Source organism: Sparus aurata, chromosome 1 (genome assembly GCF_900880675.1).
Source record: "Sparus aurata chromosome 1, fSpaAur1.1, whole genome shotgun sequence".
In the NCBI taxonomy this organism is placed as follows: Eukaryota; Metazoa; Chordata; class Actinopteri; order Spariformes; family Sparidae; genus Sparus; species Sparus aurata.
Window position 1 is genome coordinate 25,102,588 of NC_044187.1, and position 24,447 is coordinate 25,127,034.

At 40.7% G+C, this 24,447-nt stretch overlaps 1 protein-coding gene across 6 annotated transcripts in view; it reads left to right on the plus strand.

Annotated features, from left to right (window-relative positions):
• The window catches only part of prkcaa (protein kinase C, alpha, a), a 162,677-nt gene that overhangs the window by 91,745 nt on the left and 46,485 nt on the right, over nt 1-24,447 (plus strand). For 2 of the 6 annotated variants that reach the window (XM_030436628.1, XM_030436638.1), the window contains exons 6-14: nt 12,020-12,176; nt 13,144-13,278; nt 13,762-13,855; nt 18,439-18,489; nt 20,799-20,942; nt 21,028-21,201; nt 23,306-23,397; nt 23,509-23,571; nt 23,887-24,025. In XM_030436628.1, coding sequence (XP_030292488.1) covers nt 12,020-12,176; nt 13,144-13,278; nt 13,762-13,855; nt 18,439-18,489; nt 20,799-20,942; nt 21,028-21,201; nt 23,306-23,397; nt 23,509-23,571; nt 23,887-24,025 — 1,049 coding nt within the window. Of the gene's footprint in view, nt 1-12,019; nt 12,177-13,143; nt 13,279-13,761; nt 13,856-16,541; nt 16,569-18,438; nt 18,490-20,798; nt 20,943-21,027; nt 21,202-23,305; nt 23,398-23,508; nt 23,572-23,886; nt 24,026-24,447 lie in introns of all 6 variants that reach the window. The other 4 variants (XM_030436646.1, XM_030436653.1, XM_030436661.1 and 1 more) reach the window with 2 other exon arrangements.

Genomic DNA, 24,447 nt, shown 5'->3' on the forward strand with positions numbered 1-24,447 from the left:
CAGGGTGATGGAGAAACAAATGTCCGCCACCGTGAGTGACAGCAGAGATGAGGAGTTTGCAGCGAGTGCTGGTTGGCTGAATCGTTTCCTCCGCCGCAACAACTTCACTTGCAGAAGGATGCCAGAGAATTCACAGAGAAGCTGGAGAAGTTTGTGACATTTTCATCCAGGATTATTGTGAGGAAGGAATTAAACGCCTGTCCCAAATTGCCTTTTGGTCTGTTAAGTGAGTGAAACAACTAAACCCCCCGGCTATTATTTGGTATTTTACGGTAAGTCCTTTCTCAATTTCCTCACTTTTCAGTCCACCGTGTTTTTCCCGAACCGCCAACCCTGCTGCTTCTTCTTCTGATTCCCTTTCTGCCACCCTCTGGATCAAGACTACAGGTGCCACTGACGGCCGTAAATCTTTCAATGCGCGTTTTGTTTTTTGTTTTTTTATACCGAGCGTTAATCGCGCGTTAAAAAAATAACGGCGTTAAGAGGATGTTGCGTTAACGCGTTATTAACGCGGTTTAACTTTGACAGCCCTAATATATATATATATATCTATATATATATATATATATAGATATATATATATAATATGTATATATGTATATATATATATATATATATATGTATATATATATATATATGTATATATACATATAGATATATATATATAGATATATATATATATATATATATATAGATATATATATATGTATATATAATATATGTATATATACATATATATATATGTATATATACATATATATATATATATATATGTATATATCTATATATATATATGTATATATGTATATATATATTATATATATATATATATATATATAATATATATATATATATATATATATATATATATATGAAAGGGCACACAAATGCTCAACTGTGAGGGGAGAATGACTCCATTTCTTTCGGGATTCACCATGTGCCGGAGCACAAACTGTTCAACAGGAAGTGACTCGGCTGCCAGGAAAAGCAGCTGTCCTTTAAACCCAAAACTCTGCCCTGCACATGGACTCCAACCAGACCAACGACACCGAGATGGCAAAATTAAATAATGAGTCACTCAGACGCACAAGAGATATTTGTGTAGTCTCCAGAAACATGTGAGAGTGTCTGCTTTTGTCAGTGAGGGTGGATAGAGATGGAGATGGCAGGGGAGGTGCTGAAGGAGACAAAACAAGTCCTGTTTCTCTGGTGGAGCCCACTAACCTTCTATCCTCCGCCTCTCATTACTTTTAACACACAGCTCCTCTGTGTCCCTTGGTGCTGTGGACGCCACCCTCCTGTGTGTTTCAGAAACACCATTGGTGACCATTGTTCATTGGTCCACGTATCCAGAATAAACTTGGGAGAGGGCATTTCTGTAGTTTCTGTTCATATTATTTTATTCATCCTCATCACTGTGCCCCAATGTGTGTGCAGGCAAGTGCATGCTACCTTGCAGCCTGCCTGTCCTTTGGGATCGTGTGTGAGAGACAGTGGTAATAATTACATTTCCGTTTTGTTCCCTCGTTGACTCACCCAGTTCTGCGGAAGAGCCTCATTTAACAACCCCCCTGCTCTCCGTTACACTTCCGTCCTCTCTTCTTTTCAATCGCTTCTTTCACCTCTTCATTAGATTTATCTTCTCGCCTCAAAGTCCCGATCTGTGTTCTGCTTTTTGTTACACTAATGATGCTGTAAGAGTCAATGTGTTTTATATGTAGGTTGCAGTGTGGGTGTGTGTAGGTCAGATTGGTGAGCAGAGTGAATATAGATGTGGGTGGATCAGAGAACCCAGATTTTACTTTTGTACCTTCTGGAGGTGTAGCTGGCCTTTACATGAAAAAGACAAAAATGCACCCTAAACACTGTTAAGATATTGTGGCTGATGCAGCAAGAAACAGTCTGCTTGCTTTTCTATTCTACTGTTGTTTGCTGTTGTGTTTGATGTTACTGTAGAAAACAAAGCCAAATGTCACATGTGGAACATCAGAGATAGATATTAATGGTGGTGCTATACAACCTCAGCTTCCATCTTTGTAATTTGTTAAAAGTTATTAATTACTTTTTATCTGTAAAACCCCTGTAAAACCTAATTACATCTGGAGAAGATGTCTTGGCAGCATCCTGGGAAATTTTGGAAATCAAGAACTGAGCAGTAATGTTCTACAATGCGTGGCTTAATATCCTGTGCAGCAATAGTTTAATTGCACATGTTTTCTTTCTATCTTCCACCCTTTTATCTCATTGCATTTGTTTCAGTCTCGCATCTCCCTATATCACCTCACTTTCATTCTTTTTTCAAGCTATTTTAAGGTGCTCTCTGTAGGCAGCCTCAAGTGTCAGATTTTAATTCTTGCTTGTAAAAAAGAACAGTCTTGTACAAAAGACCAGATGGAATTAACAGTAAAGTAGTACAAATTATCACGTCAGAGAGAGCGAGGAAGTGGGCCAGAATATTTCTGTGTGTTTTTGTTTGTGTGTGTATAACAGTTTGTAGTCCTACTGACATTCATGCAGTGCCATGAGCTTTAGCGTGAAGAACCACTTGGTTGCAGTAGTTCAGCTTTCCCCCCATATTTATCCTCCTTCGTACCCTTCGATTGGGCTGAGCATCTTCATCCCTTTCTCTCCCCTTCATACCAAATAAGATCTGGTTCTTAAAAGTTCCAATTTGTAAAAAGAGAGTTGATTTGTGAGTCTCATTCCCAACTAGTCAATTACTTATGCTCTACCAATCCAAACCTTCAGTATTTGACACATAGGGAATGACTCAACTCATTCCCAACATGCCAACTTTCTTAAAAATTGGACCGTGGATTGGTTTCACTCTTGCAAACCAGCATGTGTTTCAACCAGTTTCAGGTGAATCCGCTGAATTCATGGATGCGTCATCAACAGAGGACATTGCACAATGATTTATAGGATAAGACAAGCCCACTTTGGTTCACACTTCAGGTCAGGACGGTTCCAGCTGGTGACAAGAGTAAAAAATGTTGAAGTTTGTCCAGTTTATTATTAACTCCTTCAAGAAGGTTATGTCTTCACCAGTGTCCGTTTGCTGGTTGGTTGATGGGTGGTTGGTTGGTTGGTTGACAAAATAACAAAAAAACTACTGTATGGAATTTCACAAAACTTCAGTAGAGGACGTTTATTGGCTCCAAATGGACCTCATTAACTTTTGGTGAGGATCTGGATAAAGAGGAGGGTTTTTTTTCGCATTTTCTTTATCATTCAGAGATTTTGGGCATTTTTATAAATTTTGCAGGGGATCTTTATGGAAAGAAATACACATATTTAGGTGGCTGGCATTCTGATATTTAAACAGGGCTTTTAAGTTTGATATGGAATCAGTCCTTTTGATTGAATCAAAGAAGACTGTTGAGCTTTGGTGGAGGTATGCACTTTACTGGGTACCATTCTAGTTCAATTCTGTAATACAGTATCTTGAAATTCAGCACACACTGTCGTTATACCCTCTCTATCCCTTTCCATATTACCAGTAAGTAATATGGAAAGGTTGATTTCCTGCCTTTTTATTGTTGGCTTTCTGATTCCAAGGAAGACTTGTTGGAATGCAGTGGAGTCGGGGCTAGATCAAGTTTCCTGGTTTTCGGTTTGGATGCAGCTTGCGGGTTGCCAAGTAATGATCACTGCCCAGTGATCTGAATACTGCCACTGCTTCCACTCCGCAGCCTTTTCTTCCAGTGATTTCCATTGCTTTGTAGTTGCTGAGTCACTGGGCAGGAAAGCCAACAGGTTCTTGCCAAGAGAAAATTCACTTAAAAATCCTGTTATTAAAATTTCCCTCTGAATCAGAGTTGAGATGGAGCAGCTGACAACACTTGTGTTGGTACCAGTGCCAACACTTTTCCACTGCAGGGAGTTGGCCATTGGGACTGCAGTGTCTCCATCTGAATAGATCTATAATTATTCTAAAAATAATATCATTGAAAACACTCTGTAGATTTGATTTATACTCTGTTACAGATAATCTTCTGCCCACATGCATCCAATTTTAAATAAATCAACTGATTTTGCTGAGATTATCTTTTAGTTCAGCTCACTAGCTCATGTGTCCTTCATGAAGGTATTCTGATCAATCCACATCCTTAAAGCTGATGTGGTATTACATTATAAAGCAAACAGTCCTGCTGAGCAAAAAGCCATTTTTCTGAGCAGCTTCTAAGCAGTGGGCTCTCAAAGAACACAGTATTGCACTGAGAGGGTGGAGAGCGAATCTGGTGGTTCAAGTTCTGTAGACAGTGTTTACACAGGGAGACGAAGAACAAACATGGCTGGCCTCATCTTCGAGGTGGGGTCATCTGGTGTCAGCCGAAGACAAGGCTTTGTCTGTTGAGCGTGTGTTCTCACTACTCATGTGAACTCTTGAGAGAACATAGGAATGAATGAAATGTAGTGGTAAAGTGTAAAGAAACATTAGGTTGTTGTTGTCTCCACACGCAAATACACACATTGCTTCATGTCCAGCGCATGAACACGGATAGTTCCAGCATTTTGGCTACAACTTTGTTGTGTCATTTTTCATAAAACCTTTTCTAAACCTAACTAAATTCTCAATATCAGTTGACTGTTTGCAATCCGGTTCATAGTTGGACATTTGATTGCCACCATCGCTAACAAATAAAGCATTGACAGATTTATGTAACGTACTGCTAGAACAAACACAAGGTCCATGAAAATATCAACATTTTCTGACAGTTAAAGATTTTAAGATCAGTTGTGTGACGCATAACTCTATCTTCATATTGACCATATTCTATTGTTTGCCTCCATCATATTAAGACACACTCGCTTGTCCTTTCTGTGTCTGTGAAACTCATACAACAGCTGAACTTTGCTGTTGTTTGACTTCTGCCGCCAGGCTCCTAGAAGTCACATCATTGATATTCCCAGTCTGTCGTCCTACCCTGCCTTGGCTCCCTCCTGTCAGCATGTTGCACCCTGGCGATTTGAACATATGTCTCTGCCTTTCACTTTTTCTCTTCTCTGCGAGGCCTTTCTGTTGTTTTTGTTCTCCTTTCATGCTTTATTCTGTTTTACTAAGTGGCAGAAGTGCATCTTTATCCTCTGCTCGCCCTTTTTTCAAATGGAAAATGCATACCGATAGTTTACAGTAGTTCCTGCAGTAGTTTAGGTAGAAACCCCACCAGCAAATTTCTTTTTTTTTTATTATATTTTTTTGGCCTTTTATCAGCTTTATTGACAGAACAGCTGAAGATATGATAGGAAACAGGATGAGAGAGAGGGGGAGTGACACACGGCAAAGGGCATCCAGGCAGGGACTCGAACCCGGGGCCGCTGCAGCGAGGACAAAGCCTCTGCACATGGGATGCCTGCTCCACCAACCGAGCTAAACGGCGCACCTAGGAGCAAATTTCATGAGCCAGTATTACAGAGGGAAATCATATGTGCTGATTAGCCGCCATTGAGTTCAGACATTTAGGCAAACCCTGTCTGTGTTTGAAATATGATTATACAAAGCAGGTAAGTCATAAAATAACATGTAATGCATGATAGGTGTTAAGCTTGGCTAAGATTTTCAGCAGTCTTATCAGGTCACCAGATGTTATTTTTCCAAGGTTTTGGTTTGTTTTAGTTGGAGTTCAACAAGGTGCTTTTTGTAACACTGCGTCGCATTTCGACTTGCTCTACTGTTTGACTGCAGGCCAAGATAGTTGGGAAGATTTATGGCCCCTACACACACCCTCTATTTGCATTTGTTTCTAAACTCACTGGCACACAGATACATTGCAACATTAAGCACTTTAAGGCATATTCTAACTGATGTGCAGTACAAATTCAGGTTTTCCAACAAAGATCATTTGACCTTTAACCAGAAAAAGTCAGCCCCACAAAACCTTGGATTGTGAGCTTGTTTCTCTGCATTACAGCTGAGAGTAATTACTGTAGTACTACTCACACATCTTGTTTGGATAAGCTATGCAGTTATATGGAGGGGAAAAGCACAGTGCCAGCCAAGCTATATTAGACAGTCTAGAGTGCCCCATGCTGACCATGACTGGAAGTACACTTGATGGATATTAAACAGTGTTTTGTTTTTTGTCAAACACAAAAATCAGATCAACTTGCCAGCACACACATTCTGCAATCCATGCATCCATCCATCCATCCACTGTATAATAATACAGAAATGGTGTTTAGCGTAGATGTTTTAATCTCAATGAGACTTTTTCCTTGTTACATAAAGGTTTAATAAAAAATAAAATACAATAAAATACAATGTATTCTTGTATTTTTATATTGTATCCCTAGATATACACTTTCAGTACTTTTTGAGATGTTATCCCAGAAATGTTGAACGCATAATCTCAGTCCAAACTGCATAATTTATATGGTTTGTGTTGCTTGACAACAATTCCATAGTTAGAAAACATCACAGTCATTACAGTCAATTTGTTCTGGATGGGGTGATTGAGACAACTGATTATTCAGACTAATTACATTACGCAGGGCAAGTTTATTTATACAGAACCATTGAGACACAAGGCTATTCAAAGTGTTTACAGGAGCAGAGAAATACATTAAAGGTAACACATTTAGAAAACTTTGGTTATGAATCTAATTATTTTAAACTCCCAGTAAAAAAGTAATGGCTTAAAGGGGCAATATATAAGACTATATTTTAAAACATTAAAAAATGAATTAAAACTATTATATCCTGAGAAAGCAGACTTCAGGTATTCACAGTCTACATCTACAGTTTGGGAGCATTAAAATTAAAAACTGCTTCATGGAAACAATGAGTGAACGTGACCCAGATGACCTGTGGGGTTTGGATGTTTCTTAATGATATCAAATTATATGTAGGCCAAGACCATTTGATGCTTTATCCGTGGACACACAAGTAGAGTTGCTCTGGTTTCCGATACCAGCATCGCCGATACTGCTGAAAATGTAGGTACAATTTGATACCACGTAATTTAGAAATGGGACCCCTTTACTTACCAGTGAGCTTCCTTCGCTTTGCTTAACACCACACAGCGGCTTCGCTGCTCTAAAGGCTTACACAGGAAGTTGCGCTGTGTTGCCCCTAGGAAATACGTTATATGTTAGCAGCAAAGAAGAAGTTGATTCCATGTATGTCAGACAGAGCTAGCAACATGTTAGGTATTTCGCAATATCTTACCCTGGGTAACCCCGCCAGTTAAACGCAGCACGTTATTCCTAGATTTATTTGAGTTGCTGTTGTGCTACTGTTTGAAACTGTTCTATTTAAAAAGTGACTGCAACAACTTTTATACCCAAGGTCCGGGTATCGATATCGGAAAGGAACATTTATTATTGGAACATCTCTGCACACAGGAATCCAATGCAGTGAATTGATGATCAATGTACTGTGCTTCATTTTCTTGGTTTTAGTGAGGCAGCAGCATTAGCAGCACATTTGATCAAGCATGACCGCCGATTATCTTCCACAGTCATGTACATAAGTGCACATGAACGAATGTCCCGTGAAGGTCTGTTTTGAAAGCGTCACTGACAGTGACTTTGCATACATGGCTACAGCATGAAATATTCAAAACATGACCTTTATGATGCAAAAGTAAGAAGATCAAGAAGAAGCATTTGGTTGTAGATTAGGGGTGTGACGATACGCTCAGCTCACCAGACGAGACAAGACACGATATTGGGTTCACGAGAACAAGACGAGACGAGATTTTAAGAAAACTACTGTGTTGTCTGGTTTGTTAGTGTTTTCTTCACAGGTGCAGTTGTTGATTTGAGTACCGAGCTGTGGTGGTGCTGTATATGTCTCTGCATCGTGCTTGTATTAGCCACGGTATACGGCATTATTTTCATACAATGCTTGCATATTGTCCGTGTCTTATCAGTCACTCTACTGCCATTTATCATTTCCGCCGGGTACCCAAAGTGCTGCCAAACAAACGATTTGAAAGTGGCGGGGGCATCTTCAATGGTAATACCGGTATTTTCCGACGTCATTCTGGCTGCTTGCTGCTTCCCCTCCTTCTCCTCCTCTTCTTCTTTTCCTTCTCCTTCTTTAGGTTCTGGCAAGCTAGACGTAGCAAAGGCGCATTACTCCCCCCACAGGTCACAAATAGAAGTTTGGATAGCTCACAAATCTCGCGAGACAGATTTTTAACGCAACGAGAAATATCCTCGAGTTTAATCTCGCGAGATCTCGTCACACCCCTATTGTAGATTATAAAAAGATTCAGTGAGTGTTCATGAACTCACAGCCTAGATGTCCACTACCACTTTCTTGTGTTCTTTAGGTGTCAAGCCACTTTTGAGTCACCCCATGTGCATCCAGTCTGTCTATTGAAGTTGACACACAAATATTCAGCCCAGTACATGAGCAGCCAACTCCTTTTTCAAAGAGACAGCACACATCAACATTTATCTTACAGTTGTTATTTTAACAGCCTGCACCCCAGTAAGTGCACAGACTATTAGGGACCAGCTACTATTCCACCAAGGAGATATACAGACACAATGTGAAAGCCTTATTGAGCGCACACATTGCATTTATTCCTACTCCATTTCACCTCTTCGGTGTAAAGAAAAGAGAGGGGAACGAGGGAAAGGCGGCAAGGTTCAATTTTTATCTGCACATCCAAGACAGCAGCAACAAAAGAAGTCTATATGTGTTTCCTTTCTCTGCCGCAAAGTGCATCCATATTAGAATGCACTAAAGTACAAACACGGTGAACAGTCTTTCTTTGGTGCCTGTAGACGGGCTTGACACCTTCTCCACTGGATTTCTGAGAAAGCAGTGGGTTGCCAGCACAGGAATCGCTCAATACCTTCCCACACCTCGAGTTACTTCTGCGAGCTGCTATCTGTCTCTCTTCTTCTCAAGTGTACTCCCTCGCTGTCTCACTCCTTTCCTCTGTGTGTGTGTGTGTGTGTGTGTGTGTGTGTGCGCGTGCACACTCTACAGCAGCTCCCTCCAAACTTCACACTTCACTAATGTCGCTCAACACCCAAATCCTGCACCACAAGTGCTGAGAATAAAGGCAAACAATGGAAAGGTGCTTCCTGTCAGCTCATTAGATTGCTATTTGATTCTATGGCTGTATCTCAATTCAGGGTCTGCATCCTTCAGCCTTTGCGGGCTGCGAAGGCCACGTCCTTTGAAGAGACCTGCGAGACCGCATCAGCAATTGTTAAATGGAAGGTCTAGCCTTCAGAGCATTTCCTGGTTGCGTCACCAGATGTTCCCGCCCCTACCCGTACGTCACTATTTATGCAGCCCAGGTCCGTGAAAATGACAAGAAGAGTAAAGTTTGATTGTCAGATCTGTTTGAGCTTCAGGAATTCCTGATTTTCTTTTCAGTCCTCCTCCTTGTGAACGATGAGGAGAAGCGGCTCTGGTTTATCTCCGGTTGGGAGGACTGTGGAGAGGTAAACCTGTTATTGAACTCACAGTAATGTTATCATCATTATCATTATTAGCTAGCCAACAGTTTGGGGTAATTAACATACCGATACATTACGTATCGTACGTACATTACAATTGAGTCAGAACTGCAAACCCAGTTGATGGACGATGTGGTGGACAGAGGAGACTAGACCCCCAAACACCCTGAGTACCGACCCAGATGATGTCCCACTGACACCATCCAGCCCAGCAGCACTGCAGGGACTCCAGCTGTTAGTGTACATAATTTGTAACTGTTGTAAAATTTTTCTTTATAATAATTGTATTTGTAAATAGTTGATAAAAATCTGTAAATAGTTTCAATCCCTTGTTGTTCCTGATAAGTAGCACTTGATGCCATTTGCTGTTATAAATTGTACTTAAGTTGTAAATACTAAATGGAATAGACACCATATAACAAGAGGGACAAACCAGGGCCAAGTAGCAGCGCTGGGCCTCCCGCTGACCCCCCCCCCCCCCCCCCCCCGTTCCTGGATATTTGCAATCCTAAGGCAGTGGAAATCAATCACGTCAGCAATTTCCAGCACATTATGTATTAACTTGCATAGGTAAAACAAATATTATTTAGTTTCCACATCATCATTCAAACCTGCAGCTACTTTGTACTTGTTCTTTAAATGGTCCCACTTGTTTCTGGCCTGCTGGGGCTCGACCTTCCCCTGCAGGCCCATTGTTTCCAGAACTGTTCTTAACACCGAGAGAAGCAAGAGAAAAGGTAAACACAAGATCACATTAACACAGGGATGCAAAGATTTACAAAACGTGACATCAGGGCTGACAAATGGGCTATTTATTATTTATTATTTATTATTGCCTTACTTCCATCCAGCGCGGCGGAATGTTTCGCCCTGTGAATAAATCTTCGTTCTGACCTTGGACAGTGATGAAGCTCTCTGCTTGCTCCCTAAAACAAAATGAAATGTAAAAGATATTTTGTGTTATGTCAACAGACAAGAGGGTTCTAATACTGCAAAAAAATATAATCATCCCTAAGATCATAAACTTAGCTCTTTATTCAAACGTTTAACTAGACTTTACAGTTTTACAGTCTGGAAATAAAGCAGGGATCACAGCCTGATCTGAATCTGTTCATCTTGGTCCATTTATGTATATGAAGTAAAACTAGTCTGTAACATCTCAACAGTCACAATAAGATATAAGATATAAGTCAACCTCTGAACGCCTAACATTTGAAAGTGAAGCTATTAAGGCTTTACCTCCAAAGACATCAAGCTAAGCATAACCAACGTATTTTAACTGAAATTTAGAGGTTTCAAGGTCCCTTGAAGTTTAACATATCTGGCGTCCAAATGAATGAAAAACGAGGATAGACCCAATACTTACATTTAAATGCGAGAATTGTGCCACTTGAGGTCGCCATCATTTCTTTCTTTCTTTCTTCTGTTCGGGCGCGCAAAGAATCTTGGGCAATTTACAGACACGAAGGATCGTGCATCCTCCAGGAAGAGGGAAAAGAAGGACGCATTTGTGGGCTGCATTTGGAGGAGCCTTTGAATTGGGACAGTCTTCGCGTGGCATTGTGACATAATTGGCCTTCAAACGCGGCCTTCGAAGGATGCAGACTCTGAATTGAGACACATCCTATGTGTTCCGTCCACACATATAATAAAATGAAGCAACATTGTCGTGAAAGGTTTTGCCAGTGGCCTGTTGGTGTGACCTTTGTCCCCGCTCTTCAAGATCGTTGCTGGTTTAAGTGATGACAACCAATACCTCTTAATCCTATCCATACTGTACTCTCATTTAGTGTATTCCAGCTAACACGATGGGTTTAACATGCGCAATAAGTGCCTTCCTCCCCAGGTCAAAGGTTAATTTACCTCTTCGCTAATCAGGCTGCCATCGTAGTGTGACTGACAGGGCCACATGGAGAGATTTCTGGGGTCTCCAGGGCCTGAGCAAGGCAGGCAATCAACCTGTCCCTGTGGGTATACTCTGCATGTAGATAAACACAGCATTTGTGTGTAAGTGTGTATGTCTGAATGTGGGTAAGGATGTGCTTACATGTGTGTTTGTGTGTCCTGTGCTGTGGCTCAGGTCTGGCAGTGCTCCAATGCTCCAGGCTAATGGAGCGCTAATGTCCCTGGTGTGCCCTTGTTTACTGAGCAGCTAAATACAGGAGGAGAAGACAAGAGCCTTCGCCTATTTAAGCATGACACAGTCTGCAATTTTCAATCCCTGTTCTCATTAAACTTCCAGCGTTTGCTCCCTATTGGGCTCTTTGCCAGAAACCATCCTCATAGGCTGTGATGCACCGTTTGATCTTCAACACCTGCGTATTATTCAGCCGATGTTCACGTGTTGCTTAAAGAATGAGAAAGCGACTTGTGCTGAAATCACCACACAGAACGTGAATGAAGTCCTCAGTGTAGAGAGAAGACAATGTGTTCATTTATCTATTGAAACTAAGCTTATTGAACAAATCTATCAGGTGTCAGTACAGAAGACTGACGCTCACTATGTTTTACATGTACTCTACATACACTCTATAAAACATCCCTCTCTATAGGTAAATCAACCATGTCTCTCTGTTCTTTACCTCCCTGTCAGTGGGTGAAGGCAGAAACCTGATCCCCATGGACCCCAACGGCCTGTCTGACCCGTATGTGAAGCTCAAGCTCACACCGGACCCCAAAAATGAGACCAAGCAGAAGACCAAAACCATCCGCTCCAACCTCAACCCCAAATGGAATGAGAGCTTTAATTTGTGAGTCAATCACCTGTTGTGACCGCTTCACCACACTTTTGAGTAAAATATATTGTGACATAATGATTTAGGTGAAAGGAAGGTCAACAGCTGTTTATATGTCTGTTACATCTTTGAATGCTGATACTAGATAACCTAAGGATTTAGTTACGTCTGCCACCACTGATATGGGTTCTGCTGCTGCTACTACATTACATCCCAATACACCACGATCTATTCACCAAACCTTGCCTTACCTTCAAAGGGGATGGTGTGTTAAGTTGTTTGTGGTTTTTATTTTTGTTACAGCTGATACTAGAGTTGAGACGTGTTCTATTTATTTTAAGTTACTGATACCAATGAAGCTAATTATATAAATTAAATGATAGTATTTAACTTAACAGTTTAATTGCATCAATATAAAATAGATATTTGTGTCATTATGATAAATGTTGGAAAGAAATGTACTTTCATTTAAATATATATATATATATATATATATTTAAATGAAAGTACATTTCTTTCCAACATTTATCATAATGACACAAATATCTATTTTATATTGATGCAATTAAACTGTTAAGTTAAATACTATCATTTAATTTATATAATTAGCTTCATTGGTATCAGTAACTTAAAATAAATAGAACACGTCTCAACTCTCTATATATATGTATTGACATTTACAGATTCATCATTTTATTTTAGATTAGACAAGTAAAATCAAAGTCATTTTTTGTAATTCTATTGATATCTTCCTTGTATTTCAAAATTATCTACATAATTCTGTGAAATTACAGATTTTTATTAACCTTTTTTTTTTTACCTTAAATGAAGAAGAATTTATAACTTACCTTTCTTTTTATATCACTTAGATTTTACTCCTAGCACTAGTGCAGTTACTATTATTACAGCTCTGACATATTAAGTGTTGCATGTCATCGTGACTGGAGCCCGATCACATGTGGACCCTCTCTGTGTCATACAGCAAGCTGAAGCCGACAGATAAGGACCGCCGGCTGTCAGTGGAGGTGTGGGACTGGGACCGGACCACTAGGAATGACTTCATGGGGGCCCTGTCCTTCGGTGTATCAGAGCTCATTAAGGCTCCAGTCTGTGGCTGGTAACACTCACTTCCATGTTGTTATCGGCCCGAATGCATTGTTTGAAATGAAACGGTGTGATATTTACCAGAAACATTCGCAACACATAAAATACTAACAAGGAAGAACAAATGATTCCTTTTCTTCATTGAAATACGCTATTTAAAACGTAAACCTTAGTTTAGTTTCACTGCTGCGAGAACTTCATTTGAAATAATATTTAATTTTTACTTGTCTGTGTCTCTGTGAGGTAATTCACCCTGAGCACATCTAAACCAATTAAATGTAGTTGAATTGTATAATAAATACACGAGGTAATGATATTGAATGGTTAAGGTTGGTTGTCGGTTTACAGTGAACTAAATCAGGCCCAGTATGTTAAGATGAATGGAAAAGTAGAATAGTCGAAGAGAAGAAGGGAAGCAGGACAAATTCATAGGCTCTTCCCTGTGTATCCCTGTTTTTCATCCTCCATCTTTCTAATCCTCCCATTTGTCTTTCAGGTATAAGTTACTGTGCCAGGAAGAGGGTGAGTACTACAATGTTCCCATCTCAGAGGAGGATGACGGGAATGAGGAACTGAGGCAGAAATTTGAGGTGAGGACTGTGCTGAAATGACCACCGTCGTCTGTTTGTTGACTTGTCGTCTCTTTGAGAGTGAGGTGTGTAAATGGTGTCAGTGTGACAGCAGTTTCTTGGTTCTGATGCATTTCTTCAGCTTTCTTTTAGGTCCATGTGAGTGCTTTATTATTTTTGTTAAAGACTTTTCAGCTGGAAAACATGTCGAATATCAGGTTGTCTTTTCATTTATATCAGAGTCATTGTTGTTCATGTGAGAATTCTAGCTGTATGACTAAGACAGCCTGTCCAACTCAGCCGCTTGATACTGCGTCACTCTAACCTTGTTAAGCTTGTTAATGTCCTTTGAATAAATCCAGATCCCCTCTTTCTTAAATCACTATAGATGGGTGAGTATGAGTGTGTTCATGGCTGGTTCAGCCTTCCCTAGTTAAAAACAAGCGTGTGTATTGGAATCTGAGAATGATATCCATATTTGGCCACACGGTATGCACTTAGTTTTAACATCCGCCTGGGATGAGTCAAAGCAGACCACCGTCAGCCACGGATGCATGTTTTTTTCCAGCGACGGCTGTCTTTTAATCCTCAGAGCCATTTTCTTTGACGATGACTTCACCACAGCCTGAGATGTTTTGATACTGTTCTTGATTTTTGTCATTATTTCATTCACAATCAGACTAGTTTCCAGGGACAGTTGTTTGAAACATGTGGTGGAATTGAAACCATGAAATACTATTGAAAGCTACTTTTGTGTTAATTGTCTGCAATTGGTATGTCAGATCTTTGATCTTTGAGCAGTTCTTAGTATAACAACCTGTTAAAATTAAGAAAACATTTGCAATTTTTTTGTCAGTGTGCAGAAAGACCACAAACCAGTTGTCAGTGTAATGTAAATGATGTTGCTCAACTCCGAACACTTGGAGGAAGCCCAGATTATTTCAGAAGTTTTAACCAAATACTTGTTGTGATTTTAAAAGCATAATGTAAACTTAGGATCAGTTCTTCTCCTGTGTTTAATTTGTTTTTGTTATCTGAATTGGACACGATGACATTCCAGTCATCCAGTTATGGAAAAAAATTTTAAAAATCAGCTGGTAATGAAGTTTAACAATCATGGCCATCATCGTAGCACCTTTCCCATATTAAGATAAGATGTACTTTGTCACTGAGGGGACGTTGTGATAGTGGTGCTGCATACAGCGACAATCAACTTAAAAACAATATGCAACAAAGCAGTAAGTGCGGAGACAGTAATTGAGAAAATGAGACTCAAAACACAATGATAATAATAATAATAATAATAATGAATAAATAATGAATTAAATATAAAGAGACATTTATGATAAGTATTTGAGAGCATGAAGTCATGATTAAATCATAAAGTGGTGCCAGCAAAGCACACACACGCACACACTCAAACATTGTACAGGACCATTTCAGCGGACGCCTGCTCCTTACCGTGTCCCGCTGAGTGGTCCGTGGTCCTCTGATTGTCTGTCTCTCAGTGGGCGTTCAGGTCCCTGCAAGAGACTTTTTATTTTTCCTGACATCTCTGCCACACATACTGTAGTGGAGGGTTGTGGGTACATAAATAGAAAGGCCACAGTTGTGATTGAATGTATATTGTCAAAATAATCACTGATTTGATGCGTTGATACTTTTTTGTAAACATCATAATAGATGTAAATTCACCATTATATCCAGTATCCTCATATAAAACTTAGGTTAACCCAAGTGTTGAGAAGCATTAGCACTGTAATCAAACCTTTTTTAGAGCGATATGAAACATGTCTATCACCTGTTAAGTTAGTTTGCCAAGTCATAAGAGATGGTAACACAGTAGGGTACAGCGAGGTAAAGTTATGATGAGCGACGACAGAGAAAAGAGATGAAAAAGAGGAATGTCGATGGAGGTCATAGAAGAGTCAGACCAGACTTGTGAATGAACGATGCAACAATAAGGTGTTGTTGGTGCATTGTGAGCGAGGGTGACATTCAAGCCTTCATCCCGCTTGAAAAAGAGGCTTTACAATATTTTTCATAGAGTATGCTCTTTGATTGTCAAGTCATTCTAATGCTAAAATACAGCATAAACAGTAATCAATAATTCATTCATAGTGTAAGATTTTCAGTCTCCAGGTCATCAAATGTTTCATCCACTTCACCTCATGGCAACAACTAATAAATCATTTTCATTGTACATGAATGAAAATGTATATTTTCACATTGATTGAGATGCTCATAGCAATTTTCCCAGAGCATAAAGTGACGTCTTCAAATTGCTTCTTTTGTCCAACCGATAGTTACCAATATTTAGTATTAGAAAATTACAACAAAAGCAGCAAATAATTACATTTAATTAGCTGGAGCAAGCAAATAGTTTACATTTCTGCTTGACAATGACTGAAACTGTAATCAGTGATCACAATAGTTCTTTAATTGAGTCATTGTTACAACCCTTCTTGACTTTATTGTATCCTTTTGGTCTGTGTGGCCTCGAGAATGTGCCAGGTTCTCTCTCCTTTCTCCTCTTCATAAACCCCTCTGTGGTTCTCTCCCTTTTTTCCCCTGTAGCATCCTGCTCCCTCCTGTGTGCTTGGTGAGACTTATACTGTACAAATGCTTTCTTCATCTTGTGTCACGTTGTCATATTTAATGCAAGAGTTTCTCTCTCCCTCTCTTCCCTTCTTGCCCCTGCTCTCAGGACTGCCAAATTAACTTTAATCTAAAGGTAGCTCCTCTCCTCTCCTCTCCTCTCCTCTCCTCTCCTCTCCTCTCCTCTCCTCTCCTCTCCTCTCCTCTCCTCTCCTCTCCTCTCCTTTCCTCTCCGGTCTTGTCTCGTTGTGGTAACATGTTCCTTCATCTCTCCTCATGTCTGATCATTTGTATGTGGTCCCAAGCTACTGCAAATAGATCCAATTTACTAACAATTTTTCCTGGTTGGGTTTGGCTTCATCAGAAAAAATGGAAATGAAACTATTTTGGTCCTGTGAATCAAAGCTGTATTCAGTCACTGCTCATTTTTGTACTTGAAAAAGCTTTAAAAATGTGTTCAGTTTTTACGCACTGTATCCTACACATGGGACATTGTGTGTCAAGCGGGAGGACATTGCACCTTCTCTGCCTTTGCTGCTTCCTGTTGGTCGGGGTTTGTCAGAGGATTGTTAGTAAATCCAGATGCTGCGCTGCTCACAGTTCATGGTTATACATTTGTCTGCATGTGTCTTTGTGCTCTGTCCGTGTCCATTGGTCACTTTGCCTGTCTACATCTTGTGTGGTCATGATTTTCTCTTAATTTAGAACTTGCTAGTATTTTCTCCTTCTACCTTTTCACATCTCTATGTAGCCATAGATCGGAACTTCACATATAGACATAATAGACACTGGAAGTATGGATGAGAGAATTATTCCACACTTGAAAAATATTTGGGTTAGAAGAAGAGAAACAAGATCAAATCCGACCACTAGATGTCATCATTGAGCTAAAATACAGAGCATGACCTGTTGCCAGAACATGAGCAACTGTATTGCTGTATGTGTGTGTGTGTGGGTGTGTGTGTATGTGTGTGTATAATTCACTAGGCCTTAATCAGTTTGCTTGCTAGTTAACAGTTGTTTTCCACCCACAAGTTTCTGTCCCTCTTGTTTCTGCCTCACACTTGAAGATTTGATTTCCACGACACCCTAAAAGTGTGCCGATTCTCACTCACGTTTTTTTAAGATTTTGTTTTTCTTTAACACTCTACACTTCTACACATTTGCACGTTCAGGTGGGTTTTTTCAGTTGATCAAGGAAATGCAGTACATTGCAGCCTTTTAAACTTCCACGTAGCTATGGTGCTTGTAAACTACTTTTCCCTTTTTCTGCCACATATTTATAAAACAATCTTTCAGTTAGGGGTGGATTGATCCTTCTGCATGCCTCATAACACATTCAAGTGTCGTTACAGATGTTGGGGTATTACTGCATATCTGAAAAAAAGATAGAATAAAGTCTTTGATGGCTCCAGAGGAAGCTGCATGAAATCTAATAAATTCCCTCCAGTGATATCACACAGTGACTGAATTGCATCATGGGTAATGGAGGTGCCAGGTTTTGAAAAGCCGTCCATGACCAAAATTGATACAACAGAACCGGAGATATTGGCTTTTGTATTCCATACATTCTTCTTCCTTTTTTTTAAACCTGGCACCTACATTTCCCACAATGCAACTTAGCCACTGAGTGACATCAGTGGAGGCGATATGCAGTTAATACTTCCAAGGCCTGTAAACACACTTTAATATGTAAAATTGGTGGAGTTAAAGGCAACAAGAGGAAATGGATTGCCGTGGCAGGAAAATCTAAAACAGGGGCCTGCCACTACTGGATGAAAGTAAGTGATAGCAGAAACACTGAGTTATACAACTTCATCTGCCTCAGGAACATAGTCCTATGTTGAAATCTGTTGTTAACTGGTCCACCTCTTCACTCCGTGGATCACCCCTCAAATATGTGGGTATGAAGGTGTCTTGGTTGAGTCAGCTTTTGCAACTCACGCCTGTACTCAAGCGTTCTAAGTGAGCCGGACCTTTGGGTTCCCTTCTCCCTGTGGTTTCAGGACCAAGCAGTTGTGGAAGACTCTGATCAGGTGCATCGTGAGAGGAAGGAAGTAAGGCTGCCACTCGGCTCAGCTCAGCTTGGCCAGGCTGTTGTCATTGGCTAAAGCTTACAGGTGTGCTGTGATCTGATGCGGTCTGCTCTGCTTGTGTTTCTCTGCTGCTCTCCCAGATAAGGGGCAGACTTTGATAGATGCCATTAACAAAACTAAAGCTGCTCAGCATTCATTGTCTCTAGTTTAATGTCTTATTGTGTTCTGTGTCTGATTTGGGCTTGAAATGAATGCTTAAGTGAGTCCTGAAGGCGATATGTGCTGAATAAGGGAATTTGTCATGTTTGTCTGTTGTCAGCCCAGCTTTTCAACTGTTTGGGCGTCACGTCAGTTTGTTAGCAGGTATTGAAAGACTCTGAAAACCCACCTCAAGGTATAATATTTTAGATAAAAGTCACTGATCTGTCTCCCCACTTAGGGCATTTATTATCAGACATTGTGTTTATGCTAAAGTGACTTTTATTGGCTTACTTTGTTGTGGAGGTGCAGCGTGCTGTAAAGGGGCATGACTTTCTCGCCACTTGCGCAGAGTTAAGATTCTTCTAGAGCTAGAAAGCAGTAAGGGAAATTGACAGTTTAATAGCCATTTGTTATAGTCTTTGCTAAAGCTAAACAATGTCCCGCCCCATGTGGCATGTGGTTGTAGATCACACCATTGACAGCATGAGTTTGGTCCTGTGTTTGGCCTTGGCTGGAGTGTGAATTCTGGACTTGGCAATCTTGGTTGTGTTCTTCTGCAGAGAGACGAAACATCCATTGGAAGTATGTGATTGTTGTTCAGCTGTCAGGCTGCCTCGAAGTTGCGTAGTTTTGAGCATAAAGCATTGTAGTTTTCTAGCGAGCTTCTTGGAGCATCTTGCCACACCGGGAGATTGAGCATGACTTTGGCATGAAGGATAGAATAGATTGTTCTTGAATTCTTGCAAATGCTGGTGAACACGAGAGACACGCGCCCGGACCAGATAGCACGCACATACTGAGCGACAGGGTATCCTCCGCTTTATTATCACCATCATCATCATCAGTGCTGCTGTTAGGTTTGATGTTACCTTTTAAAACGTGCTTTATTCGACTTGGCCTTTAGCACACAATTGACCCTTTTCACGGCAGACGTTTAGACTTTTGACTGGCCATTATCAATATTACAAATTCCACCAGAGCTTTTCCTGCTTTGACAAGTCAAACTGTCTTTGGTGAAAAGGGTCTTTTGGATGTAAGAGGTGATTTAAATAATTTTGAGCTGGTTTCCAATCGCTACGCTGATTCCAAAAATGTTGATGAGTCATAAATAAATATATAGTCATCTGTCCAGTCCAATCTTGTCTTCATAATTCAGTTGAGGGACATTTGATTATATATCTTCTGTCTTCAAACAAAACCTAAAAATATCATAAGCCTGTGATTCTGGAGAAAGATAGTTGATTGTTGAGTCTCATTCCCAGGTCGTCACACACCGACACTTGTTGTTGGTAGAACTCCAACAGCAGATTGTTGAGTCTCATTCCAAGCTCATGACCCAAAGCGTCAGCATTTGATGACCTGGTAATGACACTCATCGACCAACTATCTTTCTCCCCTATCACACAGTGCACCTTTAACATAAACTACACAAAAGATTCTGATGCTTCACTTCCTGTAAAAGTTCATCATCATTCAGCTTTTGTCCTTTAATCCAACAAGAACAGCCAGCACTGAAGTTACAATCCATCTTAATGAGAAAAACTTTAAATATATTTTAAGATTACTGCGTCACAGCTCCTGCTTTTTATTGGTCAATAATGCAACAGGATGAGGGTAAGAGATGTCAACGTATACTCTTTGTTTGCCACAATTAAGTACACTTTATTTAATTGTATCTGTTTGTATGGAGCCATTTTTGTGTGCATCCACTCCACAACACCGCTGTCTCATTTCACTCCATTGATTTTTAATTCTGCCTATCAATCAGTGTATTCAGGCTGTAAGTGGACAAATGAGCGGTGTGAGTGTGTAAGCAAATGTAAAGGTTTTTTATTATTGTTTTTTACAATGAAATCAAAACACATGAAATATTTGTGTGAATGATAATGGTAAAACTATTTAGATAACAAATACTGAAATTGGATGTGTTGGTTTGGAAAACAAGCCTCGTCGAAGTTTCCGATTCTGTTGAACTTTTATTACATGGTTTTGGGAATTTAGGTGGGTCAGGTTATCTTGTGTGAACTGCAGAATGCAGCTTTTATGTTGTGTGTGTGTTTGTGTGTGTGTGTGTTATTGCATTTAAAACATGTCTCTCTTACACACCACCCTTTGTGCCCTGAGTGCAGAAAGCCAAGCTAGGCCCAGGTAAGAAGGTGATCACCGAGACTGACAACAGTGACTCCAGCCAGCTGCCTTCCAGCAACCTCAACCAGGTCAAACTCACCGACTTCTCCTTTCTGGCTGTCCTGGGGAAAGGCAGCTTCGGCAAGGTGAGGCAGCTCATAAATGAAAGGTTTTAGTGAAACTGCCAACAGATAGCATTAGGACTAAAGCAGCATGTATGTCTCCCTGAAGGTCATGCTGGCAGAGATGAAGTCCACTGAAGAGCTGTACGCAATAAAGATCCTGAAGAAGGACGTGGTGATCCAGGATGATGATGTGGAATGTACCATGGTGGAGAAGAGAGTCCTGGCCCAGCAGGACAAGCCGCCCTTCCTCACACATCTCCACTCGTGCTTCCAGACTGTGGTAGGTAAAATGCTCCCAGACACGAGCTGGGACAAGTCACTACAGGCCGGGTCAGGTCAAATTAATTCATGATGGGGCTTTTAGCCAAACAGCTTAGTCATAAAGTGTTGTGGAGAGCAGCAGAGGACGTGTGTGACAAGTACAGTTATAAAAAAAAAGAGAAGGAGGAACAAACAAACCCAATTAGAAGGATTAGGTGTGTGTGCGCGCACGTGCATGTGCGAGTGTGTGCGCGTGCATGCGTGTGTGTTCATCCGTGAATACAAAAACATGTGCCCATACATGCATGAATGTGTGTATTGACTTCCAAACCAGACCACACAACCGAGCACGCACTGTGTGACGGAAAAGACTTATGAATAAGTGCATTTCCATTCACTGGGAAAACTATTCTTGGGATAGGTTGTTTTTTGGCACATCCAGACTGTATTCACATTGATTAAAGGAAGTCTGGACAGCAGAAAAAAAATATATTGAAATTCATTTCAGCAATTTTCAGATTTCTACAAGTGCGTCTCAGTCCGGACGCTCTGGCCATTCATGTCAGATTTCAAAATGTCTTTTGTGTCACTCGCAGCACCACACATAATGTCGACATCAAATCTAGAGTCACAGAAGTGCACCAGAGCAGGTGAGCATGCTGCTACCAGCAGAGCGGTATGGAGGACAACACAGGGAGCAACAGTCTGTGGACAGTCACACTGATATCAATTGTCTGCGTCGTGACTTGACAGAATGATTATTTGGAGGGCAAGATGATAGAGCTTCATTTCTCATGCTTCCATGTTGGAAAGTCACATCATTAGCGTACACAGTCACTGACGCTTACGTAGTAACCACAGCAACCCGTCTAGATCCAGTTGGGAGCGTCTGGATACAAAAATCTGATCTGACTACAGTCTGTCTTAAAGATCGTATTTGAAAAATAAATGTGACTTGGATCCTTTTTTTTTATTTTTTACCTAGTAGTCTATAGATATAAAGTACATCACCATGAAATCTTCATGCCTTACTCGTCGCATACATTTTGGTCTAATGTGAAAGAAGCAAAAGTTTTACCTAATCAGAATGCCTCTGGTTAAATCGCAGCCACTGTTCTGCGCCTGATGCCAAATTATTTTCTATTACTGGAGCAGTTTGATTCCTCAGAGAGGCCGAGCAGAAGTGTAGCAACTGATTAGAGCTGTAGCACCAGCAGGCAGACTGGGGAAAGAGGAAGAGACACAGCTTGGTGTCACTTGTAGCATATTTGTGAACACTCACACGCACACGCACACGCACACGCACACGCACGCACGCACACACACACACACACACGCACACACACACACACACGCACACGTACAAGAACAGGCTTACTCTTACACTTTCCCAATGTTTCTCCAGAATTTTATATATTTCTTTGCAGACATGTGCATCATTATATATTATATATATATTTCTCATTTGTTTTCGCTTTTCAAAAACTGAAAATACCTCTACAGAAAGTACGGAGGGATTTAGTGTAAGAGGTGTAGAGACAGAGACAATGTGGGTCCTTTGCTCAAATGACCGTCATCGTATTGCAGTGAGGGTCAGAGCTCTCAAGTCTGAGATCACATCTGAGTAGTAACACTTGGTCAAACCTGATGAAAGGTCAGCTTTGTTTCCAGTTTGGGTCTGCAGCTATGTGCAATGGTTTGTTTGTATTTTTGCTGGTAAGAAACTGTCAAACACAGCTAAACCAGAGTCGGGCCAAACTTGTCATAAGCGCTAAGGGACCAGCACTAATAGACAAAGAGAATACTTCCTGACAGATGTCTGTGTTGAGTGTTTTCTTTTGCCATGAAGCGCTTTGTTGTGGGCTTTTTAGGTCACCTTGTCATAGAAAGTGTAGCATGAACAATGAACGACTCAGACAGCAAGGTTAGGGGAGTCCACAATACTGAAATATACCGTATCTCCTGTTTTAGAGCACATTCAGTGAAAGTGAAAGTAGAATGGTTGAATTGAAATTCACAGCTTTTGTGAAACTGCAAAGTTCAACAAAATAATGATGTTGCATGGTTTTTCCCCATCCATGACTAACTCCTCTCTTCTCTTCCCTCTGTGTCTGTGACCATAGGACCGTCTGTACTTCGTCATGGAATATGTGAATGGAGGAGACCTCATGTACCACATTCAACAAGTGGGCAAGTTCAAGGAACCTCAGGCAGTGTAAGAAATGTGGATTTATCAGTAACTGGTGCTGTTATCTTAAAATAGCAAATATTTCTTAACTAAGTTTCCTTTTGTTTTAACTCTGTAATTGTGTGGATGTTGTTGCAGGTTCTATGCAGCAGAGATCGCTGTGGGTCTCTTCTTCCTGCATCTTAAAGGCGTCATCTACAGGTGGGTATTACCTAGCTCACACAACTCACGCAGCATAAATCTTCACAATCTGTGACCCGATAACTCTTTTTTTCTGCAACCGACACCATGCAGTCAAGTGTCATCCTTAGTGATGCCGCAGTACAATGATTTGTTTTGTGAAAGTGTTTTATTAGCTCTCTCTTGAAATCACTAAGCAGCAAGCAGCCGAAGGTTAGTTTGGAATAAATATTATAAACACTGGAATTAGTAGGATGAGCGGTCAAAGCCACCTGCTTACTCTCACTCCCAAAGAGAAGTCATCATCTTCAAGGATGTGTTGAATGTCTTCCGCAGGGATCTGAAGTTGGACAATGTGATGTTGGACTGTGAAGGGCACATCAAGATTGCTGACTTTGGCATGTGTAAAGAGAACATGGCAGAAGGAGTTACCACACGCACCTTCTGTGGCACTCCAGACTACATCGCCCCAGAGGTAAGGCTGACCCTGGAGAGATGTGTGTTTGCGCTGAATGTTTGATGCATGAGGTCATCTCTGTCACTGTCTGGTCTGAGCCTGTGTCACCCTTGTGCTCCAGATTAAGGTCACTGCCTCAGGACAGATGCGAACACGCGCGCGCAAGCACTCTCTAGTGACGTAAGCATCCCAGGCAGACAGACGCTCAGTGTGTCCGCCGGCGAGTCCAAACTTAACCCAAACATACAAGCTGGGGTCTCCATGTGTCCCGAAGGATTTTATCCTTGTTTTGATCAGTTTCTGTGATTATAATTTAATTGAAGACAAATCCACTTGACTTTCAATTTCACCTTGTCGTTTGGGATTATCGTGGTGACTTTGCCATGAAAGACAGCTAGATATTTAACTTGTTTTTTGTCCTTTTTGATTGGTAAAATCCA